The 21,241-nt window shown below is 52.9% G+C and overlaps 8 protein-coding genes across 8 annotated transcripts; 5 read left to right on the top strand and 3 right to left on the bottom strand.

Moving 5' to 3' along the window:
- Nucleotides 1-8: 8 nt before the first annotated feature.
- On the bottom strand, nucleotides 9-2,700 carry BO94DRAFT_464961 (uncharacterized protein; the record flags this gene model as incomplete). Its single annotated transcript, XM_025608093.1, has 4 exons — nucleotides 9-1,980; nucleotides 2,031-2,140; nucleotides 2,215-2,511; nucleotides 2,575-2,700. 4 exons carry the CDS (start codon nucleotides 2,698-2,700, stop codon nucleotides 9-11), a joined length of 2,505 nt encoding a protein of 834 aa, XP_025467944.1.
- Nucleotides 2,701-3,008: 308 nt separating this feature from the next.
- BO94DRAFT_574634 (phosphatidate cytidylyltransferase) lies at nucleotides 3,009-4,831 on the top strand (the record flags this gene model as incomplete). The annotated part of the gene is made up of 2 exons (XM_025615030.1): nucleotides 3,009-3,236; nucleotides 3,308-4,831. The coding sequence occupies exons 1-2, from the start codon at nucleotides 3,222-3,224 to the stop codon at nucleotides 4,829-4,831; spliced, it is 1,539 nt and encodes a 512-aa protein (XP_025467945.1). The 5' UTR covers nucleotides 3,009-3,221.
- Nucleotides 4,832-5,242: 411 nt separating this feature from the next.
- Nucleotides 5,243-7,096, top strand: BO94DRAFT_534473 (histidinol-phosphate transaminase). The gene is made up of 3 exons (XM_025611561.1): nucleotides 5,243-5,363; nucleotides 5,421-5,594; nucleotides 5,683-7,096. Exons 1-3 carry the CDS (start codon nucleotides 5,278-5,280, stop codon nucleotides 6,719-6,721), a joined length of 1,299 nt encoding a protein of 432 aa, XP_025467946.1. The 5' UTR covers nucleotides 5,243-5,277; the 3' UTR covers nucleotides 6,722-7,096.
- Nucleotides 7,097-8,396: 1,300 nt separating this feature from the next.
- Nucleotides 8,397-10,775, top strand: BO94DRAFT_44864 (putative integral membrane protein Pth11-like). The gene is made up of 2 exons (XM_025607531.1): nucleotides 8,397-9,208; nucleotides 9,268-10,775. The coding sequence occupies exons 1-2, from the start codon at nucleotides 8,850-8,852 to the stop codon at nucleotides 10,580-10,582; spliced, it is 1,674 nt and encodes a 557-aa protein (XP_025467947.1). The 5' UTR covers nucleotides 8,397-8,849; the 3' UTR covers nucleotides 10,583-10,775.
- A 9-nt stretch (nucleotides 10,776-10,784) lies between these two features.
- BO94DRAFT_490937 (DNA-directed RNA polymerase core subunit RPB5) lies at nucleotides 10,785-12,113 on the bottom strand. Its single transcript, XM_025609137.1, has 3 exons — nucleotides 11,962-12,113; nucleotides 11,809-11,891; nucleotides 10,785-11,738 (listed from the first exon to the last, which is right to left on the bottom strand). The coding sequence occupies exons 1-3, from the start codon at nucleotides 12,058-12,060 to the stop codon at nucleotides 11,213-11,215; spliced, it is 708 nt and encodes a 235-aa protein (XP_025467948.1). The 5' UTR covers nucleotides 12,061-12,113; the 3' UTR covers nucleotides 10,785-11,212.
- A 367-nt stretch (nucleotides 12,114-12,480) lies between these two features.
- Nucleotides 12,481-14,274, top strand: bfr1 (putative nuclear segregation protein (Bfr1); the record flags this gene model as incomplete). The annotated part of the gene is made up of 3 exons (XM_025613838.1): nucleotides 12,481-12,609; nucleotides 12,822-14,000; nucleotides 14,056-14,274. 3 exons carry the CDS (start codon nucleotides 12,481-12,483, stop codon nucleotides 14,272-14,274), a joined length of 1,527 nt encoding a protein of 508 aa, XP_025467949.1.
- Nucleotides 14,275-16,054: 1,780 nt separating this feature from the next.
- Nucleotides 16,055-17,462, top strand: BO94DRAFT_44766 (NAD(P)-binding protein). The gene has a single exon (XM_025607525.1). The coding sequence runs from the start codon at nucleotides 16,422-16,424 to the stop codon at nucleotides 17,430-17,432; it is 1,011 nt and encodes a 336-aa protein (XP_025467950.1). The 5' UTR covers nucleotides 16,055-16,421; the 3' UTR covers nucleotides 17,433-17,462.
- Nucleotides 17,463-17,491: 29 nt separating this feature from the next.
- BO94DRAFT_584977 (Ent-kaurene synthase) lies at nucleotides 17,492-20,647 on the bottom strand (the record flags this gene model as incomplete). The annotated part of the gene is made up of 5 exons (XM_025615667.1): nucleotides 17,492-19,204; nucleotides 19,277-19,310; nucleotides 19,391-19,556; nucleotides 19,630-19,750; nucleotides 19,820-20,647. The coding sequence occupies 5 exons, from the start codon at nucleotides 20,645-20,647 to the stop codon at nucleotides 17,492-17,494; spliced, it is 2,862 nt and encodes a 953-aa protein (XP_025467951.1).
- Nucleotides 20,648-21,241: the final 594 nt, after the last annotated feature.

Consider the following 21,241-nt stretch of genomic DNA (forward strand, 5'->3'; position numbering starts at 1 on the left):
TGACCCGCTCAATCTGTACATTCAATGCCTTCCAGGGTTCGCATAGCTCGAGCTCCCTCTCTCTCAAACTGGCTGACTACCCGCTCGCACTCTCGCTTGAGTTTCTCTTCTCCGTTCTTCGCATTCCATTTGATCCATTCCTCGACTGTCATCTTCTTCTCGGGGCTAGTCAATTCACCCTTGGCATTGCTCAGAAGACCATTGAAGTCGATGTTTTCCTTGTCACTAATCCCAGCCACGAGGATTCCGTCAATGTCGATGGGAGTCCATGGGTGGGATGTGTTGAAGGAGCCTTTGTTAGGCACTCGCTTTGATGGGGAAGGAGTACTAGTCGCAAGTGGAATTCGAACTGAGCGCTTAGAAGGCGATAATACAGGCGCCCGAGACACAGACGGTTTTAAAGATGGGGGCTGGTTCTCAGCATCGGATGATTGCGGTGACAGAGACGGAGTGCTCTTAGAAGGTGAGGGAAGAGGTGATACTGTAGCAGGCTCTGGTATCTCCTCATGCTGATGCTCGTCTTCCGGCGCTGTGTTGACACGAGGACTTCGGGACTCTGCTAGTGACTTGGCATATTGCTTCTCCCTAGGTATATCGCTGTATTTTTCCACCGTTTTTGGAGGCACCCTAGAGGACCTGCGTCGAGCAGATTGTTGATCGGGGGTCCGCTCTTGGGGCCTTTCTTCCTCAATTTGTTGCGGGATGTCCGACACTTGTTCCAAGTTGTCTGTCGTGACTTCGTCCTCCGTCTTAGCAGGGGCTGTCTCGTGGCTAAGCTCCACATTGGCATTGTGATCTGCCTGCTTTGACTTCCTCTGCTTTTCCGTTGAAGCCTTCCTTTTCACCTTCTTTTTAGTGTCCTTATCACTCTGCACTGCACTGACTTCCTGCTCTGGACCCCTTGCTGGGATTTCCACCGAGACAAATGACTCATGATGCTTCGAGTCAGTTGCAGCACTAGTCGTGGGTTCAGTTTCTGGCTGCGTGACACGCTGGGGTGGGTCTTGAGGAGCTACTTCATGAGGCCTCTGTCGAACCTTATCAGAACTCCTTGCGCTCTGCCGTTTGCTCGTGCGTCTCGGCTGCGGCGAATCTTCAACCGGTGGCTTTGGCTCTGGAGCCTGTTCAGGCTCTTGGCTCACATCCTCTTGCGGCTCGATCTCCGCACTGTGCTCTATCGTGTCGTTCGACGGCTCTGGGGCCACCTTAGCTTTCTTCTTGGATTTGGACTTTTTCGATGGCTCTGGCAGGGGCTCTTCGCTTGGCTCTCGGCTGGGCTTCTCGTGTTCAAGGTCGACATCCATTGCCGCGTCGTGCTCAGAGTTGGGGAGAATCTCCGTTGTGGATGGTGCCCTCGAGATGACCGAGTCTGTTGATACTTTTCGGTTTTTAGAAGCTGTCTTCTTCTTAGTTGTTCCGCGGCTCTTCTTCGGCTTCTCTTCGACAGGAGCCTCTTCTACTTGGGTATCTTCGGTCACGGCCTCTAATCCGTGGTCATGGTCCTGATGCTGTGTACTATTGCGTGACTTGGTGGCTCTCTTTTTAGCCGGAGGTTCAGTTTTTTCGACAATGTCTGTATCGACAAGTTCTGCCTCGTCTTTTTGTACTTCCTCACTTGGTCTTTTCTTTCCCCTGGTGCGTTTGGTTTTTGTAGGCTCGGGCTGATTAAAATCGGCGGTATCCACATCCATCTGACTGTCAGGCTCCACGGGTTCCTCCTTCTTTGATTTCGTGCCCTTCACCTTTGACTTGGAAGTCTTTTTTGAAGACTTGGTTTTTGTAGTCGACTGGGACAGGATGCTTTGGTCGCCTGGGTCGTCCAGTTCAGACACTGGTGCTTCTGATGCGGTTGATTGAGTGGACAGGCGGGAAGCCTTCGAGACCCGAGCCTTTTTAGACCGTGAACCTTTTCCTTTCTTACCGGGGGGTTTGGCAAAGACGAAGAAGGAACAATCCGACGAGCGGCGATAGTGCTCATCACTGATCAGGTTAGCGATAGCAAAGAAGGAAGGGGCGACACAAAAGCTTACAATGGATCGTCCTTAGGCTCCCAACCATCCAAAGACAGTTTGCAATAAGGGCAGGTGGCCAAGTCATCGCTCTCTTCGTTTGGACAGAAGTACCACCCACCTTCGACCATCTGTAATGCATCGCGACAATTAGCACTCAATACAGACATGCTCAACGCTGGAACAACGCAGAGATTGGAATTACCTTATCCGACTGGCATAGCCAGCCTCGCTTTCCATCGTGTGGCCATGACTCGCCAAAGGTGGCTTGCCTGGCTTGCGCTATCCGCTCGCCTGTCGGGTCCTCGATCTCGGCTGGGTTGGAACTGTGCTGCTGGATGTCCATCATGATCGCCCAGCCACAGTCCTTTGTGTGCTTAAGATGCTCTGTGATCGGGTTGTCATCCTCCTCCCAACCGTCGAGCGCTCTCCGGCATAGGAAGCATGTTGTATTGTCGGGGTTTGTCTCGTAGGGATTATAGAAGAAACCTGCGTGCGCAAGCTATGCCCATGCTTCATCAGTTACTGCGTCTTTCTCGTAGTATCCAGGCGCAAGTCCAAATACCTCAGCGGGGGACGGCCGGCTATGCGGCCAAGCGACCGGCTTCGCAGACTTCGCGCTGGATGACCTGCGTTTCTCCGGGTATAAGACCCGATCGAAGCTGGCAAGACGAGCAGCAAAGGTCTCCATTTCCTGGGCCATGGTTGCGGGATAATTTCAGGGCATCCGGATCGATAATCGTGGGAAGCTCAGTCCGTCATTTGTCTAATCGCGAGGATTGCTAGTCGAGGCGAGCGCCCTCACTCTCTGTTTACGGCCTTGTTTGGGTCTGTCTCCGGGAACGCGCCGCGGAGGAACGATAGCACGTGACCCGCATCGTGTGGCTTGACTTTTACGGGATCGTGGCGGAGTCGGGCACTTTCCTCATCCGGGGCCCGATTGCCCGTATCGAACAGGCCGAGAAAACCAGCCGAAGTGTACGTCAGACCCTCCTTCCCCCCGTCCTCCATTGTCGAGCTATTATTGTTGTTGCCCGTCGAGTGGAACTCCATCCATCCCCCGTCCTCCTTACACCTGTGTCTATCTCCACCTCCCATTCCATCTTTATCCACTTGGAACTATGGTTTGAAGTTTCAGATGCTTCTTGAACTGGTCAAAAATTACAGCCCTCGCTGTGCTTAACTCTCTTTTGCCTCGGTGGAATTGCGACAATGCGCCAAGCTACTGTGAGAAGTGCCGGACTGCTTAACCCCAGGAGGTTGCATCGCCCTGCGGAGACTAACGGATGCCTTGCTAGACCTTCCTTTTGAACCCTAACTCAGGTTACGTGCGCCTGCGTTCGATTTCTCCGTGTCTTCCACGGCATGCGCGAATTCCGGCTTCTTTTCGCTCATTTTCGGTCGATTCCAATGGCTTCCCCTCATACCCGAACCGAGCATCTTCTCACGCGGCCATAAGCTCCCAATCGAACTCCACTGACCGCGGACTTCTGCTGCCCTCGTCTTCCGCGTCCTTTTCTACCTCATCACAGCGGTCGGACCCTAGCGACTGGGATGCGAACCCGGATCTCTCGATCTCCGCGTTTTCGGAGTTACCTTCTAAGGACTTTGGTGTCAACCAGCATATGATAATCAACCAGGAATTTAAGGAAGCCTTGCGTCAGATCCTTTGGCAGTTTCGGGCCCCGATTCGGTATGCGTTCGCTTATGGATCTGGTGTCTTCCAGCAGACAGGCAGTGCGCCTGGCTCCAACCAATGCCATCCGTCGGCCCCAGCAGCAATCAAGAACATGCAACAAGGTCAAGGCAAAATGATTGACTTCATCTTTGGTGTGTCATACTCCCAACATTGGCACTCTTTAAACCTGGGTCAACATCGTGACCATTACTCTGGGCTGGGCTCAATGGGTTCTTACATGGTATCCCAAGTACAGGATAAAATTGGCGCGGGCGTATATTTCAACCCCTACATCACTGTTAATGGTACACTGATCAAGTATGGGGTCGTGAATCTTGACACATTATGCCGGGATCTCAGTCAATGGGATACCTTGTATCTTGCTGGACGGTTGCAAAAGCCGGTCAAGATCTTGCGTGACCACCCGAAGGTGCGGCTGGCGAATCAGATCAACTTATTATCCGCTGTCCGGGTGGCTCTATTACTTCTGCCAGCTGAATTCACCGAGTTCCAGCTGTACAGTACCATTGCGAGTATGAGCTACATGGGTGACCTTCGCATGGCCCTGCCGGCAGAAGACCCTCGCAAGGTAAACAACATTGTCTCTTCGCAAATGGCGAACTTCCGACGACTGTATGCACCTCTCATTGAAAATCTTCCCAATGTTACATTCAACGACAGGCGTTGCACTGAGGGCGATTGGATCGATGACCCCGATGCAAATGTGCGCCTCACCCAGGATATGGATCCGGTGAAACGGGGTAATATGGTCCGCCGTCTCCCCGAATCTTTCCGCGAAAAGCTGTACTTCCAGTACCAAACGCGCTATCAGATCCCACGAGCGGAGTTTAACCAAATGATGAAAGAGAACAATGACTCCGAGTCCGACTTAGTGCGTCGGAGGCAGGGCGGGCCATTTGAACAGCGCATTGCTGATGACAAGAACCTCACGACAGAAGTGCAGGCTACAATCTCCAAGACCATCCGCTGGCCCAGCACCGTTCAATCGGCCAAGGGACTACTTACGTCGGGAATAGGCCGAACCTGGCGCTACTTGCGCGAGAAGCAGGATAAATATAAGAAGTCAGGCAAAAAGGCCAGTACTTCCTCCGACACACCGGACAAGGGATCCAAGCAAGAATAGAAATCTGCAGGTGGGTTCAGCTGTTACGCTTACGACTGAAGCATGTTTGCCCGATCCAGACCCCGGAGGCACGGGCCAACCCTAGACATCTGTCTGAAGGCATTTGAGGCGTTGTTCTTTTTCAGCATTGGTAGGACATGTGTAACTAGTATATCTTCTTGAGAGTCCTCTACGATCAAATCAAGGACCAGAGACAGTATATAGAAGGGCCTGAGGTATTATTAAAATTAGATAGAAGGAATCAAAGTTGTACTATAACTAGTGGACAATCTTCTGAGTCATTCATCTGCCGGTATGCCCATTGACGCATTTCCGCAGTACCTGGAACCACTCCCGCCGACACCGGTTGTTCCGCCGATAGACTTCCCCGCCACCGGCGACTCCCCGCCCATTCTTTCTTTCACCCCCACGACGAATTCTCCCTCATTGCACACCAACCCGACAGAATGGCGACCAGAAACTCCCCCTTCGATCTCTCCAAATGCGCGCGCCCCAACATCCTCAAATTGCAGCCTTACCGTTGTGCCAGAGAGTGAGTTTGCGACGGCGTACTCCCCCTACCAGTGCGACGAAGGAACTAATGAGTCAGTGACTACAAAGATGATGGGTCGAACATCTTGCTTGATGCCAACGAGAACGCCTATGGCCCCGGTCTGGCTTTGAACTCGGAAGGCGCATTGGAGAAGTCTACAGTGACGGGATCCTCGACGGGTGCTTCCAAACCAGAGATTGATCTCCTGGGTCTGAACCGTTACCCCGATCCGTAAGTGTCACACGCACAATGTTCTTCACCTTTTGATAGGTTGTGTTGTCCCATTGTATCACGTTCACTAAGTGGGGTTGTCTTCCAGTCACCAGGTCGAGTTGAAAAAGCTTTTCTGCCAACTGCGCAACACCCACACTCACACTGAGAAGGACCTTGGGCCCGAGAACCTCTTCGTCGGTGTCGGATCGGACGAAGCCATTGATGCGCTCCTGAGATGTTTCTGTGTTCCCGGCAAGGATAAGATCCTCACCTGCCCTCCCACATATGGCATGTACGGGGTCAGCGCACAAGTGAACGACGTCGAGATTGTCAAGGTGCCTTTGGACGTGAACAATGGCTTCCAACTGCAGCCAGAGAAGATCAACGAGGCGCTTGCGGCAGACTCGTCGATCAAGATGGCATACATTTGCTCGCCTGGAAACCCCACGGCAAACCTGATCAAGAAATCGGACATCCAGAAGGTGCTTGAGCACCCTACATGGAACGGAGTGGTGGTTGTGGATGAGGCTTACATCGACTTTGCCCCGGAGGGCTCCAGTCTCGCCGAATGGGTGAAGGAGTGGCCCAACCTGGTGGTCATGCAGACGCTGAGCAAGGCCTTTGGCTTGGCGGGTATCCGATTGGGTGTTGCGTTCACGAGTCCTCCGATTGCAACCCTCCTCAACAGCCTCAAGGCTCCGTATAACATCTCCAGCCCTACCAGTGCACTTGCCACGGCGGCTCTCTCACCAAACAGTTTGGCCGTGATGAGGAAGTACCGGGAGCAGATTATTGCCCAGCGAGACCGGTTGGTGCAGGAGCTGCCCAAGATCCCGGGTGTCGGCCGTTTCCTTGGCGGCCAAGAGGCCAATTTCCTTTTGGTCGAGCTACTAGATAAGCCAGCTAATGAGGGAGGCAAGGCTAGTAATGCAACTGCCTTGGCCGCTTACGAGGCCATGGCCGAGAAGAGGAGTGTTGTGGTGCGGTTCCGTGGTAAGGAGCTGGGGTGTGAGGGCTGCCTGCGTATCACTGTAGGAACCGAGCAGGAAGTCACCAAGTTCTTGCAGGAACTGCGGGTGGTCCTGCACGGTATCCTCAACGGAGAGAACATACAGTCTCTCAGAGACCAAGTGAGCCAGAACTAGGCTTATCGACATGACGAGTCTAGACCTTCTTGACCTTTGATTGTACATTTCCAAGCACCGGGTATATTAAATTAGACATAGATCGAGACAATGACAAAAGTCGGATCGTTTATCATTAGAGGAGGACAATGCTCCGGGATTAGCATGGATCTGCTTGCTTATGGGCCTGGACTGCAATTCTTTGCTCCGTGAGTACTCGGCATTGACCGGTCGGGACGCCGACGAAGCGCCAGCGATGATGTCGGCCCCGACCGTCAGTAGGGGCATGTTGGGCTTATCTATGTACAGAGTTTGGGGGGACCCATGCTCTGGCCATCCATGGAAGAAAAGCAAGCTGGGAATGAGCGAATCAGGCGGCTACGGAGATAAAAGGTCTATAACAATACTATCTATCTACTAGACATAGTTGCTTTTTTCGGGAGTGCGCGCGTATACTGCGTACTCCCTATGCATTGGAAATATGCATTGGAAATACGCTCACGTGTACGGAGTGATTCGGTGCCCAATCGGTGGAATGCGTCATGGATACAGAAGAAGAGGTCAGTATGATCTCAACTGGGAGGGGAAATCGATCCATCGCCCACCACGTGGAAGGGCGTCCCGGTCGGGGCATTAGCTGCCCCAGGCAGAGGCAGAGGCAGAGGGATGCAAACACGCTAAATCGTAACAAAGAATTAAGCCAATGTAACTTTCGGACGCCCTCCGTTTCCCCCCGTTTGTCTCCCCTCGTCCCTCCCCAACTCGTCCGTAGTTCCTGCTTAGCGGCCCCTGCAAGTGAAGTAACCCAAGGTTCGTGCGTCCCCTCTTCCCCATGTTACTGTGTAGCTCCCCTCAGCTAATGTACGCTGAGCCTGTCAGACCGTCAGTAGGTATCATCCTGGCCTGGCCAAACGCCCTATCAGGAGCTTATCTTTCTCAACTGTTGCTCCCACGTCCACTCGAGTCTCCAGGGATGCGGTGATTGGCGTTGTTGACCAGGGAGCATCGACTGATCGTCGGCCTATCGCCGCGGATAACCTCTCCACTCACCAACAGTCAGCGTGCCCTCGATGGTTCGACTATACCACTCCGATCAGTGATGACGCTGGAAGACTGCCATCCTCGAGTCAGCTGCAAATCATGTGGCAAACTCCATATCACAAGCAATCTCGTGAGCTCTCGACGATGGCATCGTATCCGTCCATCCCGCCATGCCAACTCATTGGCCGTGTTAGACGCCATGGTTGAGCTAGGCACCAGTCACTAGGTAGGTCACTCATTTTCCGGCTCTATCGCCTTCTTTCTGGCTGGTCCACGCTCAAGTTATCTTCCCATCTTGACCGGTGCTCACCCCCCATTATTTCACGCAACTTGGCCCAAGGGTCAATGGCCACTTCCGGCACCCACCGTTCCCGACGACGTTATCTTCCGTTACCCAGCGAAGTTTATCGGGGCGCCATGACCCGTAGGCCCATCCTTAGCTCAGCGTATCCTCGCTATGAGCCTTAATATAATATGGTTTACCGTTAAGATCATAGTGCCACTGACAGATGCCTCCGCGTGTTATCTCTACCACTCACTGTTTGTTGCGGCGCTCATCGCGCGACCTGGTCGCAAAGCACCTCCCACGCAATCAACTGTTTGAGACTGGCCTATTATATTAAGAACTTCTACTTCTACGTCAGAACGGCGGTGTACTTGGCCTTACCTTGTCTTTTTGTTCTATTGCATTGTCTGGAGCAGGCACATTTGGGGAATATCCCGAAACACCCACAATCCCGCCAATACCCCCTTTCTACTTGTCACCGCTGTCACCACTGCCACACTCGCCATTGCAGTCATATTTGCGTTTATTGAATGACAATCGCCTGCAGCAGGACACCTCCCGATCTCCATCCCCACCTGCCTGGGGCCTCGTTAGCGATCATTGTGACTTTCCGACTCCTCTAAGCTGGCTTCCCCACAACAAGCACGGAGCAGGGCACGTGCCTATTAGGTACCGATCCCGGTCTCGAGCTATGTGAACATACAAAAAAGCACAACGCATCATCTTCATTACTTTCTACATTGGTCCCCGATAACCGCTTTCTAACTGCGGGAATCGTTCTCACCCCTTCATTGGCCCCTCTTCGGAGGCGGCACAACTGCCATGAGTATACAGTGGATGCTTGATTCTCGTGGGCTCTTTTCCGATATCCCACCTGATGCTCGGACCAAGTTCCAGGACAATCCCACACTCCTCGTCAGTTGGTGGGCCACAGGTTTTTCGATAGTCATAATTGTTGTTCGGGTATGCGGTCGCTATGTTCGGATCGAGCGTTTCTTCCGCGAAGATAAGGTGATGATGGCTAGTATCATCCCCTTATTGATCCGTATGGCATGTGTGCATGTCATCTTGATCTGGGGTACCAACAACACCAAAACAGGTGGCCTGACTGCTGAAGATATCCGACACAGGGTCATTGGCAGCAAGCTAGTTCTTGTCGCACGTATCTTCTACGCTATCTTGTGAGTTTTCCCTCCGGAATCATTTCCCAGTGTATATCTGATGGTCCCGATCCGAATAGCATCTGGACAGCCAAATTCACAGTATGTGAGTTCCTCAAAAGAGTGGCAGGGAAGATCTGGAGACGATCGCTTCGGATATTTCTTCAGTTCCTCTACTATTTTCTGGCCTCGACGTTGTTCGCCGTGATAGTTGCGACCCTCGCCGAGTGTCAACCATTCGACCATTACTGGCAAGTCGTGCCCGACCCAGGCCCGAGTTGTCGCCTCGGCTATGCCAATCTGATCACCATGGGGTCTTGTGATGTGATAACCGATCTACTCCTGGTCTCGTTCCCGATTCCATTCATCGTGATGACCCACATGCCCCTCAAACGCAAAGTATCACTTGTGGTCCTCTTCGCTCTGTCCTTAATCCTGGTAGGAATCACATGCTATCGAGTGCCGTCGGTCATATGGCATGACGGCTCACAACAGTATCGATCGCTAGTGGCGTCACTGGAGATACTAGCGGCCACCGCAGTTTCCAATGCTGTTATTATCGGTTCATTCGTTCGTGACAGGGGCGTTAAGAAAGTGAAATTCAAGAAGGCTCAAGGATCGGCCTCAGTTAGTGAAAGCATGGACCACAGTTCCGTCCGCCGCCAAACTATCACGCACCATCAATGGGGGAGCGACTCAGACCTGGCTGCTGATTTGGGTATCCGGTTGGACCCGGAGCTGTGTTATGCTGACAAGATCACGCCTCGCCCTGCGCCTATTGCAGTGCCCGTTCATCCGTTGACGGCCCGTACCGGGATCTTGAACCCAAACTGGTCCTTCAATCAGCGTTCTGGCGGCATGGAGGACGACCGAATCTCCAGTACAGGCAGTTTAGACATCAAAATCAGTCCGCATGAGTATATTGAGACCACCAAAACACCGCGCAAGACATCCGCAGATGCGGTAATGTCATCATCTCCCCCCAATCTCCACATCTTCGATGTTGGCAGTCTCTTAAGCAGTCACCCTCCGACAAATGTCTTCCAACCTCCACGATATCCGGAGCAAGCTAGTCATTCCAGCGAAGGAAGCAGGGCTTCTTTCCAAGATGTCGGGGGGTTGATATACACCCCGGACCCTCTTCGGACAATACATCTCAATACGTCGCCTACCACTCCCCGCCCATCTCTATCAACACCCAACTTCAGCCGGCCGGGAGGGTTGCGAAACAGCTCCCATTCCTCCAACCGCCGTCATGGCTCTAGTGTTCACTTCAGCGACCCTCCAGACTCCCCGGTTCCTTCTTATCGTTCCCAAACGGACGTATCGGCACCTATCATCGAAGGTAATGAGGTTGAACTGCAGGATGTGGGTGGGCTGCTGTCGCGGCGTTGACATGCCTCGTAATTTTTGAACGACTGATCATGACGCACAACACATGTGTACAAGTAAATGACTCTGGTTAGGGCAGGCGTGTATATATAGCGCTTGCGCAGGCACGTTCAGCGCTGGCGTTTGGCTATAACTGTAACGTCTAATTATTCTACGAATCTATATTTTTCGGAATCTGATAACGCAAGTCATCATCTAATTCTATGGCACAAGAACACAGAGCAATACAGAAATTGGGTTCATTCACTCTTATACAGCCATTGTATGAGTTAGTAGATAAATATTGGAGGTGAAAGCACCTAGCCAACCGGAAGACAAAAGACACACATACATACACCAGCTGTGTAGAAACACATCGAGATTTTTCGCCATTACGCCATGCTGCCCGATGCCTGTAATTAGACAAGTTTTTCTTTTTTCCTTTCTTTCAAATCCGCCTCCTCTTTTCCTTGTTCTTTTCCACGCGATTCCTTTCTGTGAACTCCCGCTCTCTTTCTTCCCGCCCTCTTTGAAGACGCTTCCGCGAATGCCCCGATCTTTTGGCTAAGCCAGAGACCAGGACATAACGCACACGCTTCTCTTCGATAGCAAGAATACCACCAGCAGAATTGACAACCAAGCTCCCTCGGTCGATTATATGACCCACCGATAACTGGCATAGCGACCAGCCGTCTCACTCTTCCGAATAATCTTCACGACCTGGCCTCTGCGCAGACCCAAGTATCTAGCCACGGGATCGGAGACCTGTATACGGGGCAATTGCGATTCCTTGAGACGGTAGCGCTCCAACAGACGGGCCTTCTCATCGGGGCTCAGTAGGACGTGTTTCGGGACCAGTTCGTGGCGGGTGATGTTGACAAGCAGATCCTGCTCCTGGAAGTGCTCGCAGATGCGGCCGGGCATGCTGCTCAGCAGGCGCACGGCGGACGGCGAGATGGGAGTCTGGGTGATGAAAATGCCGGTGTGGAAGTTGTTCTCGTCGACGAAGTGGTTGAACGTACGCACTTGCTTGGTACCGACGCCGGTCGCGTCCGGGCAGAATTCAACGTAGATGGTGCCGCAGTCGGGCTGGGGGTCCGGGTTGGATTTGCTCGGCAAGGGAGTGTATTTCGCTTGCATGGCTTCCGTGGGGCGGGCGCTGACTTTCATCTTGTTGCGGCTGGGGGGTTTGTTAGATTGATTGATTGTGGGCAGGGTGAAGAGGGTGGTTGTGGTGGTGGTGCGCGTACTCGGGGTATCCAAGAGGGTCGGAATAATTTCTCTTGAAGACGGCAAGAGGCATTTGGACTTCTTCTTCCGTGACCTCGTAGCCCTGGGGGATGATGCGGTTAGTTCGGATCGCGTGATGAGGGGGATGTAGGCTAGAGCTGGGGATTCCTTACTCGGTCCAACAGCATCTCGAAGACTGTCCTCCATGTGCGCCAGAGTCTGGTCATCTCGCGGTCGGCGTCCACCGAGCCTGCAGAGTAGTCTTCGTCCATGTTTATCGGGGGGGGGGGGCACACTGCGGCGCGAGACTTGAAAAAGGAAAAAGTGAAGTCTGACGGGGGCAGACAAGCGACGATGGGGCAGAGAAAGCGAATTCGCCCGGGGAACGCGGAGCAGGAAGCTGTCGAGGCTGGAGGGGGAGAGTCGATGATGGAAGCAAAATGCGGTTCTCGAAAAATCGGCGGGCCAGCGCTAAAAGCGCCAATGGTAAGCGCCGCCAACCAGCAGAGTAGAAAGGCCAGACCAAGAAAAAGAGCCCGAGTTTCTCCCTCCCAGCGTCTTCTTTCCCCCCTCAACCCCCTCCCTGTTCTTCTCCCTCCCGCTCGTTCGAGCTCTCTTTGCCCGGTTGATCTCGGTCAATCCGTTCTTTCTTGTCGAGTGTCTCCTTTCCTGCACTCTTCCGACTTCTCGCCATGGCCGCTGACGCCAAATCCGCTCCTGCTACGGAGCAGAAGGTTAAGCCAGCCAAACCCAACGAGGAGACGTTCAAGGCCGATCTCGCCCAGGCCGAGAAGGAGCATGCTGCCGTTCAGCAGAAATTGGTATGTGAGGTCTTGGTGATTTAATTGGCGTTGCACCATTGCGATTGATTCCCTCGATGCGGTGCGGTGCCGTGACGGATTCCCGCATCGTGGCCTTTTTCTGCCTAACTGGCCTTGATGGCCGAATCCTTGTTACTTTTCCCCCACTCCAATCGCACACATAACGTCATTTGCTCTCTGCTGGGAGTTTCAGTCGACTAACTTCATCCAAGACTGAAGTCAAGGCCAAGATCGAGATCGCCAAGCCCAACAACCAGGACTCGCCCGCCGCGAAGAGACAGCAGGAGCTCCGCGCCGAGCTGTCCTCGATCCGTCAAAAACAGCAGGGTTTCAAAGCTTCCCGGTCCAGCACCCAGGAGAAGATCAATGCCCTGGACGCTACGCTCAAGGCTCGCATTGCCGAGCAAAACAACTCGCGCACGCGCATGTCGTTTAAGAATGTCGAGGAGCTCGACCGCGAAATTGCGCGCCTCGAGAAGCAGGTCGACTCCGGTACTCTCCGCCTTGTCGATGAGCGTAAGATCCTTTCCGACATCTCGAACATGCGCAAGCAGCGCAAGAACTTTGCTGGCTTGGATGAAGCCCAGAAGGTGATCAACGATCTGAAGACCCAGATCGCTTCTCTCAAGAAGACCCTCGACAACCCCGAGGCCAAGGAGCTCAGTGATAAGTACTCTGAGATCCAGAAGGAACTGGATGCTATTAAGGCAGAGCAGGATAGTGCCTTCAAGAACCTCAACGCCCTGAGGGACGAGCGCACTAAGCTGCACGGTGAACAGCAACAAAAGTGGACTGCTATCCGGGAAATCAAAGATACCTACTATAAGGCCCGCAAGGCCTACAAGGAGTACGAGGATGAGGCTTGGAGAGTCCGCCGCGAGAAGCAGAAGGCCCAGCGCGACGCTTTCGAGCGCGAGAAGCGCAAGAAGATCGCGGACAAGAAGCTGGAGGAGGCGTCTCGTCTTGCTTACACCGACGAGATCCTTACTGGTCAGGGTCTTATCCGTCACTTCAACCCCGCCTACGACTTCGCCTCCCTCGGTCTGGACGATAAGAAGGACCAGGGCTCCAACTTCCGCGCCGAGGTCGGCCGTACTGTGGAGGAATCTGCAATCAAGGGCATGAAGGTCCTCAAGAAGGATGACACTGAGGACTACTTCGTCGGAACTGGTGGCAAGAAGGGTAAGAAGGGCAAGAAGGGCGCCAACGGCAGCCCCGCCCCCAGCGCTCAGGCGGAGACCAAGTTCAACCTTAACGTTGGCGTGATCGAGGATTTCGCCAAGGTCAAGATTGACCCTCCCATGAACCAGTCGGATGTTCCTGCTGTTATTGAGAAGCTTGCTGCCAAGATCACCGAGTGGAAGAAGAACCAGGCTTCCAAAACGGAGGAGGTGAGTTGAGAAGATTCCTATTGTGCATGGGGCCAATGCTAATGAAACATTCCAGAACATCAAGAAGGCACAGGAGGAGATTGCCCGCCTTGAGGCGGAAGAGACGGCCGCTGCCAACGGTGACCGTGCCACTGATGCTGCCAAGAAGCCCGCCGTCAAGAACAGTGGTGTCAACGGCAAGGTCTCCGCTGACGCTGAACTCAAGCAGGAGACCGACGCTGTTGCCGACGTGTCCGAGGAGCTCCAGAAGGCCACCGTCGAGGACCAGGCCTAAATCAACATCCCAGCATAGAGTGTTGCATCGCATTGCATTGCATAGCGCATGCTCATGGTTAGATCTGCCCAAGCTAAAACTATCTAGCATTTTGACCGATTTACACATTGCGTGATCATTTGGTTTATCTCTTATCTGCATCCACGAGTTATTTCCTGACTCCAACCCATCTCCACCACCATCCCTACCGACATGTCCCCCATTTTGCTTACGAAGACAGAAACCAGTATACGCGGGTATTGGTTTCTTGCGTGATAACCGTGTTACCAACAACCCTGGACCCCCGTCCGGATCGTTATTTATCTTTTCCTTCTGTGTAGTTCACTTGATTCTACTTTTCCTCACCTACCTACGCTTTCTTATTTCATGTCTTATCATATTTCCTCTCTTCTCTGCCCGTTCTGTCCCCAATTCCCCGTGAACGGTGACAGCCAGGAGCGTTCAGTCAGCGATTGTTTAGCAGCGTGTCGTGTAAGTAACGAATGAGCGATTGGAACAAAAGCAAGTTGTATGGGGATGAATGTAGGACGACGAAATCTCTGTAAGGACTATAAAAGGTTGCATTGAGTAGTATTAGAATTATGTGACTTAAGCTGTGCTATCATAGCCATAGATTGAGCATGGTAAGACTGCTGGATTATATTCCTCGCTTGTTATATACTCATTACTCATTACTCACTGCTCTCTAGACCGTGATGTTTCCTTATGTCATCAACTCCAACGATCTCCTGCATATAACGAGCGAGAAGAATTACTATGGATAGAACATGTACCAACCGAGTATTGATCGATATAGAAAGAAAAAGAAGGAAGACTAGAACAGAGAGTGATGCTGCCTTTGACCAACAGGTGAGCGCTCCGGCACACTCACTAATCGATTCACTGAGCACGCACAGCTACTAGGAGTGCTCCCATATTGCTCTATCCTGATGATGATGATGATGATGATGATGGAGAGACAGAGCCTACAACCTAGGAAAGGTTGACAAAGGGGAGAGACGAGAAAGGACCTGTTGTTACTTTCCAATTTTGCTACGCTCTTGCTCTGCCCGTTTCCTTCTCATCTTTAGCTTCGCATTCCCTAATCATTCTTCTGACTTGAATCCAGGCTCGTCTTGTCTTGTTTGCCCATGATGCGACTGCACAGCAGCTTTCTCACCCCCCCCCCCCTTGATTTCTTCCCTTCTCTCGTGCTGTCAAATGACGCTACTCACAGCGGTCAGGGTCGGATTCGCCCTTGTCGAATGAGAGCCCGACCGTCGAACACAGCAGTCAGCCAAACTGGACGTTATCTGGCACCATTGAACAGCCATTCTGCTCCTATCCCTCACCTCTCCAATCTCTCTCATTTTATCTACCGATAATTGAGAAAGTGGCAATCTCTGACGCGGGAAGGGGGTTTGGAAAAATAAGATACGCACATTGGCTATTCAGATGATTCAAATGTACTAGTAGTAGAACTCGATGACCCTGGTGACTCGTTCAGTATACACTATCCTATTTACTTCGTAGATAATATCCCAGACTTTGCCTCCCCGGTCATTCTCTGCCTAGGTGATGTGCTGGGCTCTGCGCTCTATCAGAAACGTCGAGTTGTGAAAATGAACTTGCAGCACTAGGTACATATCTCGGGCGTTGTGTGGTTGGTTACAATATACAGACAACCCCCACCTCCTATCTAGTGTCAGCCAGGTTTGTAGTGTCAGCCAAACATGGCTGACGTGGCATGTGAGGTGGCCCTCTGGCTCATTGATTGATTGACGTTGTCGGCGACTTGGGCCGCTGTGGAATGGAGAAGCTGATCTGATCTGATATAAGCTCACTAGACAATGTGAGCAGACTAATGGTCAGTTTCTTTTACATTGGATCGTAGTATCTATCTACTACCTATTCATGGTACAGGGTATATACAGAGAGACCCACTGTAGGACTTGTAGTAGACTACTTAGCAGTGGATGATATCAGTTGTGCGCGAATCCAGTAAATAACAACAGTACATAAGTACAGCAGTACGGACCCTGAGACACTACTCAGTGTATAAGTAGTAGCTAGACGGCAGCTGATGCTTCACTTCGCTTATTTCTTCCTCCCACAACCACCCTATTTTAAACCTCTTTAATCAACTCATACTTTAATAAAACTAAATTATGTCCCATCCCAAGAAAGTCCTGGTCACCTGCGCCACGGGCAATCAAGGTCGTGGCGTGGTGCAGCACTGTCTCGCCGCAGGCCACCAAGTCTGTGCCTACGTCCGCGACCCGACTATGCCCACCGCCACTCAACTTGCACAATGGGGTGCCACTCTTGTGCCGGGCAACCTGGATGACCTCGAGGCCCTGCGTACCGCTATGCACGGTGTGGACGCAGTGTTTCTCACTGAGGTGCAGACCGGCGACTGCGAGGGGGACCTGCAGCGGAGTAGCAATGTCATCCTTGCGGCGCAGGAGGCGGCGGCCACTGTCACCCATGTGATTGTGTCAACGGCGATCAAGACGGGTCAGCATGCATCCTTTCCAGGATGGGGAAAGCCGGACTCTCATGGTGGTGGTGAAGATGAAGATGATGCTGCTGCTCGTGCTCATCCGATGCGACAATACTGGCTGAACAAGCACACTCTGGAGACCCGCGTCCGTGCAGCAGCAGCAGCATCATCCTCATCGGACGGCTTCATCAGACACTGGACTATTGTGCGACCGGGTCACTATTTGCAGAACCTGCTCCCACCTGTGAACGCTCTCACATTTCCCGGGTTTGAGCAAGACCGGATCCTGCGGGTGGCATGGTGGCCTCAGACACAGCTGCCCTGGGTGGATGCAGGTGATGTGGGGATTGTGGTCGCGGTAGCCATCACGGACCCTGAGCGCTACTCGCATCGGGCCATTGATCTTGCGGTCGAAGCACTCACGGTGGAGCAGTTGGCTGGGAAGCTTGATCGGGCCCTAAGCAAAGGGGGGGTGCCGGTGTCAGTGGAGTATCGGTCGGAGGAGGAGGTGGACGAGATGATCCGGTTGGGGAATCCGGTGGCTGCAGCCCAGCAATGGGCGAATCAGGTCCCTGGCGGGGATGCGGTGGGCAATTGTCGGGATGATCTGGGGACACTCGTTCAGGCTTGTACCTCGGTGGATGCTTTTTTGGCGGCGAATGCCTCAAGGCTTTAAACCTGCAATGATCATTACTAGCAAGAATTGGTCAACGCTATCACAAGAGCTATCTACGGTTATCTAGAATTGATATCTTGTGCCACATAGATCTGACCGTAGAGATCCGTCACAGCAAGAAAGACTCTCCATGCCTTCCATGCGGGTTTGGAGACCTGGGGTTGCAGCCGTTGCACCGCCAACTCCAAGCACTCGCGCTCATACTGGGCGATTCCCAACAACAACAGCTTCTTCTCTTCTTCTTCTTCTTCTTCCTCTTCTTCCTCTTCTTCTTCTTCTTCCTCTTCTTCCTCTTCTTCTTTGGCGTGATCGTCATCATCGCCGTCGTCGTCTTCTTTGCCCAACACCAGGAAATCAATGCTATTAAGATTTCGCTCCTCCTGGTCCCGAGCCATGGAACCATAATCATTATACTGGCGGCACATGGTGGCCAGATGGCGGCAGAAGTCCTGGGCGAGATACTGGGCGCGGGGCCCCACGAAACAATCCCCGCCCGCACCAGATGAGACGAGGCAGCGGAAGAACTCGAACGAGTAGGGGCAGCTCGTGTGGTCTGCTGATGTGGTGTGAACCCACTCGTAGTACGTTCGTGTCATTATGGGCGTTGCCTTCGAATCATGATTCTTATTGTTATCTTCCCCCTGGGTGACCTGTGCAAGGAGAAAGGTGCGGAGCTCCTGCCGGACGCGCCGGCGCAGTGCCGGGGGTGCCGACCGGACGGAGACTTTTTGGAGCACGCCGCCCTGCACGAACCGCGCGAGGGTACGTTTGGCTTCGGCTAGGAAAGCAGCCTTTTCTTCCTCGTCGGCCACCATGGCTGGTCCATGGCCCGTCAAATCCCCCCGCTGGCGGCGCTTGTGATTATGGTGGCCATTTGGCGTCTTGCGCTCCTTCGGGTCATCATCATCCGTGAAAAGCTCCCCGATCACGCTCCTAAGGGCCGCCCAATCACCTTGGAGGCGCGGATCTTCCGTGGTCTCCTCGAACCACCTGTCCACCTGGAAGTTGAGCAGAGAAAGTACCATCATCTCCACCATCGTTGCAGTGGACAGACCAAAGCTTGCTGCTGCGTTGTTGGAGGTGGTCCACGTCAGAGGGATGTATTCCAGGTATTTTGCAGTTTTCATTCCATCCCCCTGAGGGAAGGGGAAGATGGCCAGCTCGAGTGCCGCCCGCCGCAACACCGGGGCGAGTAGATCCCCCTCGAGAATGGAAGCCCGCAGTCTCCATGTCGGCTCGCCTTTGAAAATCGGCAACCGAGCAAAGAACCGGCAGAATCGGTCGAGCCTCTCCTTGGGCACCTTGCATAAATCTCCAACTGGCTCTCCCCAGCGGGACGGACATGTAGCTTTTCGCCGCAGTGCCGCTAAGCAGTAGGTCTCCGAAAGGATGCTGGAGCCATAGTTCACTTTCTCGACCCAGATCATCTCGGGGTCGTTCCAGCGGTCCTCGTGGGCTCGCAGGTATTTGATTGCTCGATCGATATGCTCATCAATGACTTGGGCCCCTATTGCCGTCCGTACCCACGGAAAGCTGACCAGGGCTTTGAGAGTCAAGAGCCCATAGGCCGTGATCTCCGGTGATTGTTTCCACGAGCCGGAATCCTCCGACTGTGCGCTCAGAGTCCGCACGACAATCTGGAGGGTCACCCGGGGAACGTGATCAGCCAGGAAATTGGGATCGAGATCTCCTAACGCTCCATCTTGCCAACGATCGATCAGGCTTGCCAGAGCATCGGCCAAAAGCATTATGGCGTACTGAGACTCGATATTCTGGTGAAGATACATGATTAAATTAGCGCTCAAGCTTCGCAAACACAAAAGCCGACCGTTGAAACAACTTACCCATTTGTCACTCCATTTGCCACTTTCCCAGGTGCTACAGAGAAACCTCAGGGCCTTGGAAATTTGAGGGACGTGTTGTGATGGATCTTAGGACACGAGCAGCGCAAGTAGCACATTGCAGTTGACGCGAAGGACTCCTTGGCTTCCAAGTTGTACGTCTTGAAATGAGTATGACCTTCAAATGCCTGGAGCATGGCTGCACAGTCCGTGGACCGGCCAAGAAGACTGAGAGAATAAATGCTTTTCGCCGTGTCATCTGCATCGGCAAGCATTCCGGGAGCTGCATTTCTCGGTATCTTGTCAGTTTTGGACATAAAACTTTTTGACTGAAACGAAAAAGAAAGCGTTCTTACCAAAGCCTGTGATACCATTATCCTCCGCGAGTCGAGACTCAAGGTAGGCCGCTAGAGTGCAAACATTCTCGGTTCCTAACACATCGGCTTCGAATCCTGAATCTAGCAGGGTTGAGAGAACCTGCAGTGACAAGATGAGGTTACAAGCTTATTCACTTGGAAGAATCATACCGGAATACGTCCTACTTACCCAGGAAATTTCAAAGACGCTGATTGGGAATGCAGAAGGTACATTTCCATTGTTGCGCGCAACGACGAAACGGAGATACCTTTCCGCTTCTTTATCCCATTCGGGGCTGTGGATCAGATATGCAGCAGTCGAGGATGGTGATCCCATCATGGACCCGTTGGCTAGACAGGGCGCCATATTTCCCAACTCCATGCATCCGATGAAGCCCTCGAGCGAATGCAAGAGCGTGGTTTGCGGTGGGTGGGGAGTGTCCAACGCAGGCCGAATCTTGTCAATCTTGCACCGATGCAGCGCCATGAGGGCTTTGCGACCGGGGAAGTCGAAGTGTAGCCCTTCCTCGTGCAACAAGCGCAGCAAACTGGGTACCAGGATTTCAAATCCCACCTGCACGGTTGAATGCACATTCCAGCACTGCAGGGCTTGGTCGAGATACGCCCGCGCCCGATCGATTCGGTCTTGCAAATCTGACGATGATGGAGGAAGAATGCAGTGCGGACCACCTCGGATCGAGGAAGATGGGCTCTTCCGGTATTTGCAGAGCGCCAAAACTGCGGCCATGGTGCTCAGGATGCCGTCCAGCTGCGGCGGCGGCGGCGCCCCCTCGTCCACGCCAAACCCGCCCCCAGGAGACTGGCTGTCTAGCACCACCTGGAAACATTCCGGGAAGAGCCACTCCCCGTCCTTGGCTACCATGGACGCCCAGGCCGTATCATAGACCGTGGGGGTCATGGAGCTGGAGCCCTGATAGGGTGTTTCGAGCGATTCTGCCAGAGAGGCGATGATCCTTGCGGCACGGACGTCCATGCTAGCGGCCGCGCGATCTGACATCTCAACTAAGGGTTGAAACTTGTGGAGGGTTGGGTGTTGGCTGTCAATTAGCGTAACGACCATAATTTATTTTTCGAGGCACACCCCTTCTTCCTGGAAGCCATGGGAATTGCATTGTTTGGCATATATGCAAGAAGAGTCCCTCGTCACCAACACCGGTTATGGCCGAGCTTGGTCTAACCAATCAATCGCTGGTTGAGATAAGAAAGCAAACAAGCGAAGATACCGACGAACCCGCCTCCTCCCACTCTCTTCCCATTGATGGAGTCGTTGTTTGTCCCAAAAGTACATAGTGAGGGGACTCGGTCGACCTACCCCAAACAGACCCGTACGGTTCTGAATTGTATTTACCACGAGGGTTCAGTTACTACTAGTGAGTACTAAGGTGGCGATATCTATAAGAACGCAGACTAGCATACCGACTGGCCCGATCCGATAACCAGTGCTTGGAGCGGAGGCCTTATGAAAAGTCTGGACGTTACTCCGTACTATGTACCCAACTACTTACCGACTGTAGCTCTAGGACCGAGAAGGTGACTTAGTTACACTGGAAACGTTATGCACACTTCCTGTTGGGATCCCCGATGGGCTCCC

The sequence above is a fragment of the Aspergillus sclerotioniger genome, assembly GCF_003184525.1.
Source record: "Aspergillus sclerotioniger CBS 115572 chromosome Unknown BO94scaffold_12, whole genome shotgun sequence".
Lineage (NCBI taxonomy): Eukaryota > Fungi > Ascomycota > Eurotiomycetes > Eurotiales > Aspergillaceae > Aspergillus > Aspergillus sclerotioniger.